The sequence below is a fragment of the Ipomoea triloba genome, chromosome 4 (genome assembly GCF_003576645.1).
Source record: "Ipomoea triloba cultivar NCNSP0323 chromosome 4, ASM357664v1".
Classification (NCBI taxonomy): Eukaryota; Viridiplantae; Streptophyta; class Magnoliopsida; order Solanales; family Convolvulaceae; genus Ipomoea; species Ipomoea triloba.
In genome coordinates this window covers 16648741-16664958 of record NC_044919.1, presented here as the reverse complement: position 1 = coordinate 16664958, position 16218 = coordinate 16648741, and the positions used below count along the sequence as shown (strand labels likewise).

Genomic DNA, 16218 nt, shown 5'->3' with positions numbered 1-16218 from the left:
GATTAATCATTTTAATTTTCCATTATTAAAACTTACAAATAGTTTTGATTAATAGTAATAGTTTTGGTAATTTGTGCTTTTGAATTCTTGATAGTGTAGGCATACGACATAGGCTAACTATGATGAGAAATGTAAATTGTATTAACAGAACTTGATTACAAGAGTGTATATATATATAAAAGAGAATTATCGAAAGATTAAGATAAATAGTCATACCCTTATTCAAATACATAGAATCACTTCCCCACTTCCCAAAGAGTCACCCATCTTGTAACTACTATAAGTCAAGCACAATTAATCATGAAGTTCTTCGTAGAATCACTTCCCCACTTCCCAATGAGTCACCCATCTTGTAACTACTATAAGTCAAGCACGCACAATTAATCACGAAGTTCTTTGGCTATTTGGTTGTCATATCCTACTTAAAACCAATTGGTTATAAGTAGGTGGACATTAACCATTTAACAACATCCCTCCATGGTAAGTCATATCACCACGTTTCGAATCGAGTAGGGGTTGAACTCGGTCAACTCGACCGACGCCCAACATCTTCATCCGAGAAGGCAACCCAACTAGTCGCCTTTTCCACCAGAGTGTTGGCGACCGACCATCGTTTGTTGGTTGCCGACAATTGCTTTTTTTCCTTGGTTGTTATCAACGGCGGCGGTTAACGATAGCCGAGGCGGTCAATGGCAACTACTGACGATCAACGACGATCTACATACCAGTAACCTATTGGTTACCGGTGAATTGAACTTATTTGACTAATTTTAACAAAGTGTTTAATTGCACTTTTCAAATGTTCAAGAGTCCAATTGCATATTCGTTTCAAGTTGAGGGGTATATTTGACCATTTTCTCTTATTTATATAATATATTATATTAAAGAAAAAAAGTGTCAAAGATACATCATTTTTTATGCACAATGCTTGCTTGAGCATGGCGTTGGTGTAATATGCGGTGGATGGAAAGTAGGGTGGAGAATGTGAATTCCCAGGGATGTCATTCTCAACAGATGTCAAATTTGGATGTAGTTGATGTGTAGTAAGTCAGAAGAAAGACAAAAGCTCTTCAAGTACTAGAGCTAAGGTGTGTGAAAGCATTGTGTGCAAGTATCAAGAGACAAGTGTGCAAGCACCAAGAGTAAAGTAGCAATCAAGTAAGAAAATCAATTACGATGGAATGGGGTATGAATTAGCATTTCCTTGCAATGGTGCTTTCAAGTGTCTAAGGTAGGAAGTATATGATTGTGCTAATTGGATTTCAAGTGAGGCATTGCCAATGCCAACGCCATTTTAGGTCTTATTAGCCTATCATGAGGTAGTAGAGCACCCAAGTGACAAAGCTACCTTCATAAGTCATTTTATCAAACACCTTACTTACACCTCATTCCGGACTTTGCTCTTGAAGGCGGGAAATGCAAGTTGAATCAAGGCTCTAGTATGCTAGCAATCTCTTGTCAAGCATACTAACTCCTAGATTATCCATGGAACCCTAACTCCAAAGATTCAAACAAATCTCCAACTTCCATCATGAAATCAAGCAATCAACACAAATACAGTTCCAATTAGCAATTCACAAGCACACTAGCACCATGCAAGTAAGTATTAATCCAATCCCTAAAGAATTTTAGCCACTCATTATTCTAGATTGAAAGCATATGAAATTGAAGCAATCAATGAAGATTAAAGATGAAAATAAATAGAGAAAATGCAGGAATTGATTAGCTTCAACTCAAAGTAGCAATCAATAACAAGTGATCCAAATTAATCAAGAAGAAATAGCTCCAATTGATTAAAGCATCACTTAAACCCTGGAACTACTTTCTCTCTCTAGATTGGGAGAGTTTTTGAACTAACTAAAAGATGAAAAACTAAAGTCTAAGCTTTCCTCCCAAAAGGCAACTTCGTTGGCCTTTAAATAGTTCCGCTCATCGTCGCGAACACTGCCACGATCGTGGCGAAGGTCGTGTAGCTCCCAGATGCGTTGCCACGATCGTGCAACTTATTGTTGAAGTTTCCTCACCAAATCTCCCACAATTCGTGCAACATCCTAAATGCCTTGCCGCTGCAACACTCTTCCAAAATAGCCTCAAATCATGCCTATATGCTTCCACTTTGGCTCAAAATCCTTCAAAACACTAAAATGCACTTATCATTAGTCCTAGCTTGCAACACAACAAAACCATTTCTTATCCTTTTCCTTCCAAATCAAGCATAAAGGACTTTATTCAAGCACAAAACAACTCCAAAATGACATTTATAAAGATACATCTTTGACACTTATCAAGGCACATGACACATCTATATATTTCGTTCTCTATGCCTTTTGGTGTAAAGCCATCAAATGTATAGATATTGTCATATTGTATTATATTGCATGTGTTCCCACATTTGCAAGTTTTTGTGGATGCTTATCAGGTGGACTATGATCCAACAATTGTGTGGACTATGCATATGGTACATTATTTTTATACGTAAAGTTCATTAATCTAAATGTGTACAAAATAGTATGGAAACAACTTGAGGGTTCATTATATGTGTGCGTAGGGTACGTCATTAACTCATTATTTGAATATGTACAAATTGATTGAAGGTTGATTATTTAGACATGTATATTCTAGGCTCATTTATTTTGTACATGAGATTCATTATTTGTAGAATATAGCTGGACTTATTTAGCACACCCCACCCTCTTATAAAATTAAAATTTAGTAAATCAATGTTCATTATTTTTATGCATAAAGTACATTATTTCTGTGAACGTGTTTTGATGCATAGTCCATAGTAAAATTTGTTGATTGGACTTCTTTTGTTTGACTTAGCACCTTAGAGCATCTCCAACTATTTAAGTTTTTTCCCAAGTTTTTGGAAGACAACTAGAATAGATGGGTGAAAAAAAAAAAGCAAAAAACAAATAAAATTAAGCAAAGAAAAAATTAAAATTATTCGCCCAACTAATTGCGGCAAGTTTGCCCAATGCGCACCTGCTGTGACTGTTTTTTTATTTTGTGCAGTATGTATTTTAATCCCTTCTCTCTTCTCTCACCTCACTCCTCCACCTAACCTAAAATTCAAATAAAATTATTTTTAAAAAAAAAAAAAAAAAAACTCATTAAAAAACCCTAAGGGGTTGCTCTCAATCCTCAAATGTCCCCATCAGGAATGCTCTTAATTAAAGGCAGTTAATCTTTTCCATAAAGCATTCCAGATTATTAAATACTTTAATGAGCCATACATAGAAGCTTTTAGACAATATATTGATGCATGACAAATTCACAATATATAAATTCAAACATAAGCTACTTTAAAAGGAAATTAACTTCACTCTAAAAAGTAATCCAACATCTTTTAATAACTTATCCTCGGAAATCTTAACCCCTTAGGGCACTAACTAGTCCAATACCTTTCAATTTGTGCCACAAAATCTTTCTAGCTTTAAAGCCTTAAACCAATTGCCTTAACCACCTACAGACTACCAATCGGTTCACTTGTCTCTATCCATGCAAACTGCATAAACAAACAAAGAAATAACCTATTTCCCTGAGCTTTAAAATGAGCAGAACTTCTTTTGTGCAATGTTTGGTACCAACCTTTGATTTTCTTTCTTTCCTTCTCTCCAATTCTGAGATGGGGAGGGAACATTCTCAAGATTACACGTTTAGAATAATCCAAAGGAATGGCAACACGAAAATGCTTTCTTACATTTGAACTTTGATATTACAACACTACAACAGAATGATCAACATTCTATCCTGAAAATTATGCAGCTAGCCGGGGCTAAGTAGCGTGCCTACACTGGGCTTGGCGGGAATTTGTCACTGTTCAGATTTTAAACCAAAATGTTCCTCGAGTATGAGCTTTGAAGTTCTTCCGAATCCCCTTTCCACTTGTTTCATATCCCCGAGTTTCGTAACTTCCCGCTTCACCTCCTCTATCCTCTCCATAACCGCACTGAGCAGCAGTTCTGAGTCAGTTAACGATGTGTGATTCACTAGTTGAGACCTCTCCTTGTCAAGCTGCTCATATAGATTCATAATATAGTTCCTTTGTGCAAAGAGCCTTTCCTCCGCAATATTGTACTCAACCTCCTGTGACTTTCTCAATGACTGTAGAACTTGATCAATATCTTCATCGAGTTGAAGTGATTCAATTCGATGGTCAAAATGTGAAGACAAATTTCCTGGTAAATCAGTTTTGTTTTCTCGTGGTTTGTCAGAGTTGGCTAACTCCAGTATACCATTTCCATTATGTGGTGCGCTCTCCCCTATCAACAAGGAAACATACATAAATCCAATAATTCAAGAGAGAAAAGCATTAAGAACACATAATATAAGCTTTACTACTAACATCATGGCAACTTATACTACTCGGTCAAAGCAAACTTCGGACAAGTTTAGGCCAGCCCAAAGGAAGAGTAAATGATACTTGAAAAACATGTTTGTTGAACTATCAATGGATATAAATATGCTCGCTAATGTTTTATAGCCATAGGAAGTATTATTTAATCAGATTTAAGTCAATACTATCCTTTATAGCACCCATCTACATACCATGAAAAATTTTGGCGGCGACACTAACAATTATGTTTTTCTTCCTTCACTACTAGTGAATAGTGATGTCATTTACCTAATATCATTAAGAATTCTATTTGAAAATAGAATAACATATATTATATATACATAAAAAATCAACAAATACTGTTTGGCACACAAAAGGGCAGATAGAAATTACCAATCACTACTTTATACGCTTCCTTATTCCACACATGCTCAAAGTCAGCTCCCATCTTAAGCTGGTTTCAATATAGATTAGTTAGGATGGTTATTCGAAATCCCTAAAAGCAGCAAATATAAATTCCATAAGACAAACGAACATTGATTTAACTTCTGCTCAGCTATACCTTTGACATGGCTGATTCAATATGTCGTAATAATTGCCTTGCAGTCATTTTCCGTGAGCCACGCAACATACAAATTGCAAGGTTCAACATCTTCTCAATCTCATCCCGAGATTCAATGGTTTCACAGGTCTGAAGAAGGTTCATGACAACTGAAATAAGATCTGTTCTCAAATCACAGCGTCGACAAAAATATTCTGCATCCAGACCAATGCTTCCTCCTACTGTTCCAGCCACATAAGCTCTAAGAGCACAGTCTATATGGGCAATGTGTCCACAAATATTACCATCAAGCACTGTTGCCTTACATGTAATGTAACTATAACCACCAACTGCTGTATTAATAGTCTTACAACAAAGAATACAGCAACACTCTCGGCAGAATCTGGGTTCACTACAGCAAATGTCACAAAACATGGCTTCCAAAGGAGAAGGAACAGGTGCTTCTGATAAACTGCTGCACATTTTGTTACCAGCCTTGCAACCACCAGGTTCGAAATGAGACTCAAACCCTGAAATTTCTGTTTTCAGCCCAGAAGATGCAAACTCCTCATCAAACATCTATACCAGACCAAATAGCTAGCCCGTAAATAAGTGCAAAATTGAAAATCCATATGTAAAATGTAAATATAACATCCTCCAAACAGTTGATACCAGTCAAACCCACAATCAAATAGTTCAATCACTAGAATGTAGAAGAGAGCAAAAAGAAATCTCTGTGACTTAATTACATACTTATAATAGAAATCTATCGAATCTGGGAAGTATACATCATATAAATCCTTTACAGATAATCATGAAAATTCTTTTGTAGTAATCCCTCCATCCCATTTAGTGTCATAGACAGTATTCTGGTGAACAATTTGAGTAAATTTTGCCTAACTTCTGATAATGATAAATTCAATGTTTGAAAATAAAAATCATATATTATCAAACTACATGAAAAATACTACTTACATTGAAAATCAAATAATCAATTTTTGAAGAGAATATAGACACAATTAAAATGGGATAGAAGTAGTACAAAGGATAGAGGACCCATCTTCTTGGCAACTTCAATAGCATATTGAAAGGTAGCTATTATCCTAATTCAGCATTTTTTATTCTTCACACTAACTCTCAAATGGTATGGTGCATAAGGGAGATAACATTTTTTCCGCAAATCCTAGTGTCATAAACTAAGATTGGGTCAAGGTTACTCAATTGGGCTATAATGCATATGGGTCAAACCACACTAAAAGATAGAATCCAACCAATTAGCTAGTCTAACCCATATATTCTCTCTTATTTTATCAATGTGGGACTCTTAACACCTAAGATTTGGTAAGACTCAAAATCTTCTATGATATGAGTTCTATAATTGGCTCCAGTACAGAATGTAGGAACTCAAGATTTGTGGGATTTTAATCAACCATCAGAGCCACAGTAATTCATAAAAGACAATACTAAACTAATTTTCTTAACAAAAACACAAGCAGACAAAAACTTTATTTCCATATGGCATAAACTAAATCTCACACCTAATGAACACAATTCACAAATTGTTTAAATGGGGCCAAAATATTACATGCCTCTTTTCAAATCAGGTTAAATAAAAAATACAGTCAAATCCTGAACACCTTACAAATACCTTACATATTTCCTACTATATCAATATGATTCAACCTCTCTTAATTGAATACTGAAGGGGTCTCCGAATTTGTACTTTGACAAGATTGAATAAGTTTTACACACAAATTGAAGGGACCTAATGTTATTGGCCTGAATAATGCACCCCAACAAAAATGGCATAAATGCATAATTATCAAATTCTTATAATAAAAGTAGCATGTTGCCTTGAAGCCATTAAAGTAAAGTAGACATATCTAGCTACATAAATTACAGTTTTTGACAAATCAATAAATAATTAAAATAATCCAAACTGTTATATCATTTAAAATATTAAAGCTAACCTTTTGACACAAACTGTTTTGAGGGAATCTTCCAACTAAATGAAGCAAAGAATGCATTAACATCTGTGCCAGGAAACGTTGCCTGGACATATTGTTCAACTGAGAGCTTGCTAGCAAAATTCCTCCTCTGTCCGGGTTTTCCAATTTTCCCCAGACGGCTTGGTAGATACAGGTACCTATCCATAAAGTTGCCTGAAGCTGCTATTCTTTTCCCTGCCTTCCAGCGCCACTTATCACCAGGATTAGGCCAATCTTCAGGAGCATAAGGCAAACCTTCACCTGCGTCATTTGGAGAAACTGGATAGAGGTGAAGTCCATTTTCCTTGTGTTCAGGTGTGCTTCTGTTACTTGCAGCTGGATTGTCCTTCTTCTCGACTGTGCTTCTGTTACTTGCAGCTGGATTGTCCTTGTTATCGACAGTGCTTCTGTTACTTGCATCTGGATTGTCAATATCCATAGATTCATTCATGGCCAACATGTAGCAAAACTGTTTAGCTGTATGCAAATAAATAAAAATATTAATTTTTAGGAAAACTGAGAATGGAAAACTAAAAACTAAAGAACAGAATAGAAAACTAGAAAACAGAGATTAGAGAATTGGAAAGCAGAGAATGGACAACTAAGGTAAACATTCCCAAAATTTAATCTCTCTCTACATCTTCTGTAAAATAAAGAATCAAGTCCCCTGCTGGTCCTACAACTATGTGCAATTCCAGAAAACTTCCCTAACTATCATTTTGGACAAATTTCATTCATGACAACATTTTTCACTTTCACTCCAACCATTAGCAAAACCACTAACTTGGATGTCAAAGCCAACTTCAAGGGTATTTGGTCCTTTCTAGAATAGTCATCTTCATCTTCAAAGAAGATGACCTTTGATCACAAAATTAAAAAGCTGGCCATGGCTCTCATTCTGGCCAGAGGTTAGCTTGCCAGATTGAGAAAAGAAAAAGTTCATCATTTTCAAAGATGATGATTAATGGATAGAGTTGTGAGAAAAGGCCAAAATGTCCTACACGTAGACTTTAGGCCATACAAAGTTAACGGTTTAGTTAAGGGCTGGAGTGAAGGTGGAAAAGTTATACGTGTGGATGAAATTTATCCAAATTGATAGTTACAGAAAATTTTCAGAATTGCCATAGTAGTAGTAGCAGCAAAAGTGAATTTAATTCTAACATAAACCTACAAGGAGTTCTCGATTATGGCATATGTATACCACCATGAATTCAAAACAGGACTTCAAAAATTAACAACAAATAGAATGTGCTATAATGATTCAAGGCTATTTAGTAGTATGATAAAAGGATATCAACATGCTTATAGAATAACACAAAGTAACTAGACCCCTCAGTAGCACTGGATGTAAAGTTCACTACCAAATCATTCTAATTGAGAAAAATTCAGAAACATTTAAACTTTCAGACTCAAATTCTTTCCTCATAAAGGAAATGGGGATTTTTTGGAGTGATATCACTATTTTCAAATTTAAAATCACTCAATATGAGGCATTAGCTCTATCATCTATATCACCGAACTTCCAAGAACCACTATCTTAGATGCCTGTAGGGAATAACTAAGAAAATTACATGTGAAGTTCAGATAGTAAAATAAATTAAAACCACATTTCACCACTAGCTTTATCACACATATGACTCTGTTCAAAAGAACCATAGGAACAAAATTGGCATTCATACCAAATATAAATTGTCTTACCCTCTGCTACTAAAAAAATATTGTGCTTTACTAGCCAAAAAACATATTCCACGTTTCATTTAACTTTCCACAGTTCATTCCCATTGGCACCTTGTTTATAAGAAATAAGAAACATTTAAGCATCCAACCATTATCTATCGAAATTTAGGGTTCGATTTCTTGCCTTTTTTGGATGCCAACAATTTGCATGAAATCCACAAAAAGACACACTCAAACAAAAACATATATATGAATATATGCAGTATGTCCGTATATATATGTACATTTGTATGCATATGAGCATTTTAAAAGAATCTAACCGAAATATTAGCTCCACGAAAATTGTGAGTGAAATGAAAAGAGGACTGAATCGAATGTTCCAGATATTTGTGTGGACTGTGGACGTACACTGCAGGGCAATTGAGAGTGCTAGTGTTTAGCAGTTCGAAACTGAAATTTCCAATCTAGAAACCCTACACCACCGAGAGAGCACCAGGCGGTGGCGCAAGCAGCCTACCGGCGATTTTTTCTGTATTAAAGACTATTTTCGGAATAAACGCTTCTACTTCGAGGTTTATGCTAATTGCATTAACACCCATCGGGAAATGCTATCTACTATCGACTAAATTACGGAGTATAAATCTACATCAACAACCCTAATAATAATAATTGCCAATAAAATTAGGTCATAATCAAAATTAAAAAATATTGGTGTGATTTCTACATCTACTCTACAAACTTAATAAGAGTAAATAAAATTTTGTTTCTAACGGAAACTACAAAATGTTAGTATAATTGTTTGTTGAAATTAATGGTTCATATTCTTTTTATTTTAGTATTGAGTTAATACTCAAAATTATCATCGACTGTAGTGGTTTTTCTCAATTTTGTCCTAAACCACATTGGTCTCATAAAGTGGTCACAGACTTTAATGTTATCACTCAAAATTGTCCTCCGTTAGTTTAGCTGTCAAAAGGATGTTAAGTTCAGGGATAATATAGTCATTTCATCAAAAAGGGGAGGGAGATTGTTGATGCTACGCCGGTTATTCCAAAAGGTTATTCCGATTTCCAAAGGTTATTCCGTTTCTATGGGCTGATTGGGCTTCTTCGTCTCAGAGTTCCACTATACCCTATGGCTCTCTCAAGTGCTCCATGGCTAACCCCAAAGGATGCACTAGTGGGGTTAGTAACGAGATCTGTGACTTGCACCTGTGTCGTGTTTTCTTTGTTTTCGTCATTTTCTTTGATGAGTTTATTGGTTTTTCCACTTTGGGTGGTTTCGCTAGGATCACACCCTTTCTCGCCGGTCCAGATTTTGCAAAAATCGTAGATATCGGGCTTAGATTGGAGGGGAATCTAGGAGAGGTTGGGACTGTTTGGTTTCGTGGTAATCTGGGAGAGAGAGGAATCTGGCAGAAATCGAGATGGTCCTAGTGGACTGTTTGGTTTTGTGGTAAATGCATGAATGGGAGAGGTCGGGGATAGTGATGGTGACGGCGTGGTCGTTACGGGCGATGATTTCGTGGGCGTATAGGGCTAAGTTGGCTTTGAAGCCGGCTAGGGGATTGTAGGGCGACGCGGGAGAGGTAGACGTCGGCGATGATGGGGAAGAGGCGGTGGACGACGAGGTGGAGATCGAGCTCGGAGGAGTGGAAGGTTTCGTAGAACCAGCAGCTGAGGTTGTTGTCGCCGACGCTAGAGTTCGTTTAGCGGAGGAAGTCAGAGATTTGGGCTGCGATCTCGGAGTCATGGAGGAGGGAGAACGCCGGCGTCGTATAGGAATCAGATCATGAAATGACTATATTACCCCTGTACTTAACACCCTTTTGACAGCTAAACTATCAGAGGACAATTTTGAGCGATAACATTAAAGTCTGGGACCACTTTATGAGACCAAAGTCGTTTAGGACAAAATTGAGAAAAACCACTATAGTCGAGGACAATCTTTTAGTATTTTTTTTTTTATTTTTCTTACTTTATCGTCTATTATATTGTTTACTTTTCTGAAATACACATGCAGTCCGTCAGTGTAAATTTTAGTAACAGAATATTATGTTAACTATTCAATATTCTTAACTTACTCATTGAATTTCATGAAACGGTACACCTAATTAATAGTATATATTCAACGCAGATGAGAAACGATGCCTATTATCATTGTCTTTTTGGGATATGAGGATTTGGTTATGTTTTTAAAGGTGCATTGCGCCAAGGCACTAAAATTGCAGTGAACCACACTAGATTAAATCAAAAATTCATTTTTGCAAAAGTGGTAACAAGAGGAAGCGTGGATCAAGCCAATTAATAAGATTTTGTGTTGCAAAAATTATGTTTGGGTACTATCCAGTGAGAGTGTTTTGCTCTAAAACTGCTATTGCACATGTTAATTTTATGAGAAATTATGCCACTTGTCATAGTTACTAGTTTTTCTCGCGCATTGCGCGATTAGGATAATGCCCAATATTTTTTTTAAATAAATACTTTAAAGTATATCAATGCAAGATTATATTGGTGTTGTTCATGCATAGATAATTAAATACTGGATTTGGTTCTTTAAATATGTAATTCTAAGTTTACGAATGCAAGATAATATAGTCAAGATTGATTATAATTATCACTAAAATATTTGTTTGCAACTTTGTAAAAATGCTAGTCTAAATACATAGTCTAAATAAATAATACTACATTTGGTTTAAATTTCTCTAAATCTTCTTAATTCTCTTCTGGGTAGCGTTGTCACTGTCTTCATCTTCAATACATATCCTCTTCTTTTGTATTGGTAGTGTGTCATGTTCAATTGTCTTACTGGTGATAGCATAAAGGGAAGCATCATGAAATGAGATTATTATAGTGTAGGAAGTTGTGGATCTTCCTTGTTGTGTAAACGACTGGGATCTTAGTTGTACAATGAACTCTTGATCTTGCAAGTGGTTGTTGATATTTGATAGTGGTAGTTTTTTTCCCTACATGTTTCATTTGTTGTGAGATGTGCGTCGTAGATTCTCATGTGACAGTATTGAACAAAATATTAATAATTGTTGTATTTGTACATGGTTCATGATTAGTACCTCTTATTCTAGTTCCATAACTTGTTTGCTTGAATGTAACAACAATGTTTCTGTAGGTAGTCAGAATACTGATGCCGTAATGTGCCCAGTGTCATCAACAATTTCCACATCCATTTTGCACCTGTGCATTTTGTAGTTCATATTTTTTGAATTAGTATAAATGAGTGTAGTACTTGATTTTGTGTGTGTGCATGTGTATGTTTTTTGTTAAATTTGTTTTTTGAATTGATACTAACCTTGGAGTACCCATTGCTGTCTTTTCACCACAATGCATGCAGTTAAATAGTTGGTCACTTTCTGCATAAACCTTTTTAAAACAGTGGCTACATCCTATATACCAAGTATTTTTGTTGTCAAGGTTGATACTGATTTTGCCCTTAATCCAAGTAGGTTGAGCCTATAAAATGGAGTTGATTGTTAATTTAGATTAGTTCTAATATATATTTAAAATTCTAAAAAATGCTCAATAAGTATTTTACTTACAAGTTTAATGAATGCTGGCATAGTCGCTATTTTTGAAATTTCTTCTTTTTCTGGATTTGCAAGAGTGATTGCAACATTATTGTAGTCTCTTAATCTTTTCAATGCGTCATGTGTTTCACGATGTTCTTTGGCCCTACATAGGCATTTTTAATAATGTATTTTTCAATATAGCTATGTATGATAATGATATATATATATATATATATATATATATATATATATATATATATATATATATATATATATATATATATATATATAATTATAAGCATACCAATCCTTTAGTTGTTCTGCTCGAGGTATTTTTGGTTCAACCATGATTGTTGAATGAGTTCTTGTGGATAGAGAAATACCTAATTTATTTAAGGAATGATACAAGATAAGGTAGTAAGAATTTATACATTCTAAATCATCTTAATAATGGAATACGATTTACTTTTAAAGTAAACAACTGTGATGTAATCCAAAGATACTACAGGGTAGTTTCCCACTTCAATTTCTTGAGTTATTTGAATGCCCTCTTTATCAACAAATCCTCTCCAAGTAATTAATATGAATGGCTTCAACCTGTTTTTTTTTTTTAGTTTGCATTGGAGAAATAAAGACAATATAAATAAATGAATTATATCTCTTTATTTTTTGTATATAATATATAATTTAATAAGAGTAATAGAATGAGGGACTTACTTTCATCTACAACAATGAAGTCATTGATTTTTTGATTCCCATTCGTTGTTGATACAAACTGTTTTGGAAGTTTGTCAATGACAATTGCCACAATTGCTGTCAATAAAGGATGAGTAAATGATGAGAATAGATAATTTCAAATATATGGTTAGAATATATATTGTTAGAATGATATTCTAAAAATAAACTTACAAATTTCTGTAGAAGTTTTCATCCTTTGATAAAATTCTGAGAATGATGTGTAAACTTGTTCAACTGGAGCCAATGCGGTGTCAACATTGTCAATTGTTTGGATTCCATTCCTAACATTTAGAGTCCAGGAGTAGTTGTATTTTTTATCAAAGACTTTGTAGCATGATCGTGAGGGTTTGACAGTGGCATTAGAAATACTGTACCAGGAGTTGGTATGTAGAGTCATTTCATACATTTCAATGTCGTGATCATATACTACTACTTGAACTCGAGTTCCCTACATTTAAATATATATCATTTATGATTGTGCTTTTGATGAATGGAATAATAATAATAATAATAATAATAATAATAATAATAATAATAATAATGAAAAGGAAAGATAATGTTTGATTACTTACATTTTCATCTTCGAGGACAATGAGCATGTACTTTAGTCCCGGTGTTGCAATAGCATTCTTTGGTTCATTTATCTTAATGACACGAACTTTACAACTCCAATTCCTTGTTTGGGTGTTAGTATCGATTATCTTTAGTTCAATTGTCATGTCTAATATCCTGATGCAATCAGTAATATTCAAACTATTGATATCACATAATATACTTGTAATTCTAATGTATAAATTATGAAGTAAAGAGTAAGACAAATTATAGATTTAGTTCATTAAATCTGAGAAAACTATGTCAAGTAATGAATTGTAAGATTGCAATTCATTTGTATATGGGACAAGGAATGTTTTTGGAATTTCAATTCTATTGTTAACAACATATTTTTTTGTCTCATTTCCCACGCGCATTAAGTATTCGCAAAAAGATGGATCTTCTTTAGCACGCATGTTTTCTGTCAAAACCAATCTCTCAACCACTGACCAAATTTTTTGTGATTTAACCAAACTTGCTTCTATGACCCTTTTGCTTCCCGGTCTTATTACAGGTAACGTCTGGCGAAAATCACCTCCAAAGACCACAACTTTGCCACCAAAGATTTTGCCACAATTTGTGATATCTCTCAAAATTTGTTTCAACATTTTCTATGTCTCTACGGTTGGCCATTGTTGCTTCGTCCCATAGAATCAACTTGCACTCTCTAGAGGTGCGACTTCGGCACTTTGTTTTTCGATATTGCATACAAATTTATCATCTCCATTAATTGGTATTTTAAATCGAGAATGAGCTTTTCGGCCTCCTGGTAAAAGAGATGCAACTACACCAGATGTTGCAGTTGCAAGTGCAATGTCATGGTTTGATCTCACTTTAGCCAAAAGGCACCGGTATAAAAACGTTTTGCCAGTTCCCCCAGGGCCATCAACAAAGAATACTCCTCCAGAACTTGAGTAAACCCAGGCAATTATGGTGTCAAAGGCTGCTTGTTGACTTTAGTTCAACTTCGTAATAGCAAGTAAATCAGCTTCATTAAGCAACAGATTCTTTTCTGCTTGTATTTCTTTGTGTATTCTTTGTTGTTTTGTAAGGCCAATATGATAAGAAACTAAAGCAAATTCATTGATATTTTTACCCAAAGATTCAAGTACATCACTTATCATATGGAGACACTTATTTTCAGCATCAATTATATTGATAGATGACGAAATTAGATCTTCACAAAGATGTTCCTTGTATTTCATCCACAAACCATGGGGAGAAGGATCATCACAAAAGACCAACATTGTAGCAAATAACCTTCAGAAACTTGTAGGCATCTGCCAACACATAGCTTCCTGCAAACATTGATCTATCACTTGATCACTCTGCAACACTCCCAATTTCTCCGCCGCTTCTCTAAAAGTTGTTGTCATAGATTCACCAACCATTTTTAAGTGTTCATATGATTTGGGTGCCCTGACATTCATCAACAACATTCTCAAATAATATCTCTCCCCTTCAGTGGGATTAACACTTACCAGTCGACCTACAACTTCCCCTTTTTTCCTTGGATACCAATGTTTATCTTTGCTTAACCAGACAAAGTACTCAGGAAACTCAACATACAATAAATTAAATCTCTTAGCTGTTTCATCAGTCGCATTCATGAAAAAAAAAAAAGAGTTAGCATCGTCTTTGAGCTAAGTTGATTATCCACAAGGTCACTCAAAGCTTGTTTGGCATCAAACCTCATGTACTGGTAGTTCTCCAAATGAATCTGCAAGTCTACTAAGGATGGTTTTATTTCAGCAAGACTAAACCCATATATTCTCCATGCAGCTTCAGGAGGTGATACCCATCTTGTATTTTGGTATTCTTTTATTTCATCAAAGTCAATGACCCCTTCTCCAGAAGATAGATTAATTGCAACTCTATCATGGCCTTTATATATATACTTGTATATATACTTTATGCACTTAATAGTTGCACAAACTTCAACATTGATATGACAATCAAATTTAGATAACAAATATGAGTTATATGGTATCACCCATTTGTTGTCCAATTGGTGGCTATGAACAGTAACAAACCTTGAATTGTCCCGGCGCTTATAAGTAGGATATGAATTCTCTCCTAAAACTGTTGCATCAGAAAATCTCTTGGGATATATACTTTTGCAAAGTGAAACACCGGAATTCTCAACCATACATGGATTTTGAGGATTCAGAGAACCACATGGTCCATGTATCTTGTGTTTTGCAACTAAGGAGTGCAAAGAAGGTTTTTGAACTGGGTCGGGTATTTCTGCACTAACAATCGCATCAACATCCCTACCCGAGTAAAATTTGTGGTTTTTCCAAAGATTAATAAGAAATGAGCATGTGGGAGGCCACGTCTTTGGAATTCAATCACATAAGTATATGCTATCACAACTCCAAAAAGCTTTTTTTTTTTAATGAGGTCAACTTTCAATTCTTCCAACTTGCACGAAACACTCTTGAAATCAAATTAGGCCTATTTTGAGACTCATCACAATATTCAAGCGAATTTTTAATCTCAGGCCAATTTGGGTCACATGTTATTGTCAAGAAAATATCTAACTTACCATATCGCTGCACCAATGTCATAGCATTCATGTATCTTTTACGCATATCTCGTGGGCCTCCAATGAAAGAAACCGGTAAAATTACTCTGCGTCCCACATTCGATGCATTTGTTTCCCCACATGCAATGCTATCCACTAATCCTTGCATACTCTCTGTTCGAACATCACACTGTTATGTTCGGAAATAGTCCAACCTTTGTGTCTCAATTTTGATATAGGTATCAACAATGAATTGTTAAAAGAGTCTTCTTGAATGTAGAAGCATAGATTGAT

At 35.0% G+C, this 16218-nt stretch overlaps 2 protein-coding genes across 6 annotated transcripts; both read right to left on the bottom strand.

Moving 5' to 3' along the window:
* Nucleotides 1–3321: 3321 nt before the first annotated feature.
* On the bottom strand, nucleotides 3322–9163 carry LOC116014809 (OBERON-like protein). Of its 3 annotated transcripts, none has more exons than XM_031254764.1 (5): nucleotides 8866–9163; nucleotides 6851–7345; nucleotides 4902–5410; nucleotides 4733–4793; nucleotides 3322–4265 (listed from the first exon to the last, which is right to left on the bottom strand). In XM_031254764.1, the coding sequence occupies exons 2-5, from the start codon at nucleotides 7326–7328 to the stop codon at nucleotides 3817–3819; spliced, it is 1497 nt and encodes a 498-aa protein (XP_031110624.1). In that variant the 5' UTR covers nucleotides 7329–7345; nucleotides 8866–9163; the 3' UTR covers nucleotides 3322–3816. The 3 variants fall into 3 exon arrangements, with proteins under 3 accessions (XP_031110624.1, XP_031110623.1, XP_031110622.1); XM_031254763.1 differs by having other exon boundaries at nucleotides 4902–5419; nucleotides 8954–9163; XM_031254762.1 differs by having other exon boundaries at nucleotides 4902–5419; nucleotides 8866–9162.
* A 3027-nt stretch (nucleotides 9164–12190) lies between these two features.
* LOC116014783 lies at nucleotides 12191–13582 on the bottom strand. Of its 3 annotated transcripts, XR_004097485.1 has the most exons (6): nucleotides 13379–13582; nucleotides 12978–13254; nucleotides 12786–12881; nucleotides 12590–12665; nucleotides 12373–12451; nucleotides 12191–12231 (listed from the first exon to the last, which is right to left on the bottom strand). XR_004097485.1 is itself a non-coding variant. In XM_031254734.1 (5 exons), the coding sequence occupies exons 1-5, from the start codon at nucleotides 13523–13525 to the stop codon at nucleotides 12661–12663; spliced, it is 432 nt and encodes a 143-aa protein (XP_031110594.1). In that variant the 5' UTR covers nucleotides 13526–13582; the 3' UTR covers nucleotides 12447–12660. The 3 variants fall into 3 exon arrangements, 2 of the variants coding, with proteins under 2 accessions (XP_031110594.1, XP_031110593.1); XM_031254734.1 differs by lacking the exon at nucleotides 12191–12231 and having other exon boundaries at nucleotides 12447–12665; nucleotides 12978–13087; nucleotides 13181–13254; XM_031254733.1 differs by lacking the exon at nucleotides 12191–12231 and having other exon boundaries at nucleotides 12447–12665.
* Between the last annotated feature and the right edge of the window lie 2636 nt (nucleotides 13583–16218).

Excerpts from the sequence above, each read along its gene's own strand:
- LOC116014809 (XM_031254763.1), bottom strand. The coding sequence starts at position 7,328 with ATGTTGGCCATGAATGAATCTATGGATATTGACAATCCAGATGCAAGT. Across the intron at positions 4,794-4,901 it reads TTGAATCAGCCATGTCAAAG|CTTAAGATGGGAGCTGACTT; the intron begins GTATAGCTGAGC and ends TATTGAAACCAG. Across the intron at positions 4,266-4,732 it reads AGCGTATAAAGTAGTGATTG|GGGAGAGCGCACCACATAAT; the intron begins GTAATTTCTATC and ends CCTTGTTGATAG.
- LOC116014783 (XM_031254733.1), bottom strand. The coding sequence starts at position 13,525 with ATGACAATTGAACTAAAGATAATCGATACTAACACCCAAACAAGGAAT. Across the intron at positions 13,255-13,378 it reads TTGTCCTCGAAGATGAAAAT|GGAACTCGAGTTCAAGTAGT; the intron begins GTAAGTAATCAA and ends ATTTAAATGTAG. Across the intron at positions 12,882-12,977 it reads GAAAACTTCTACAGAAATTT|CAATTGTGGCAATTGTCATT; the intron begins GTAAGTTTATTT and ends CTTTATTGACAG.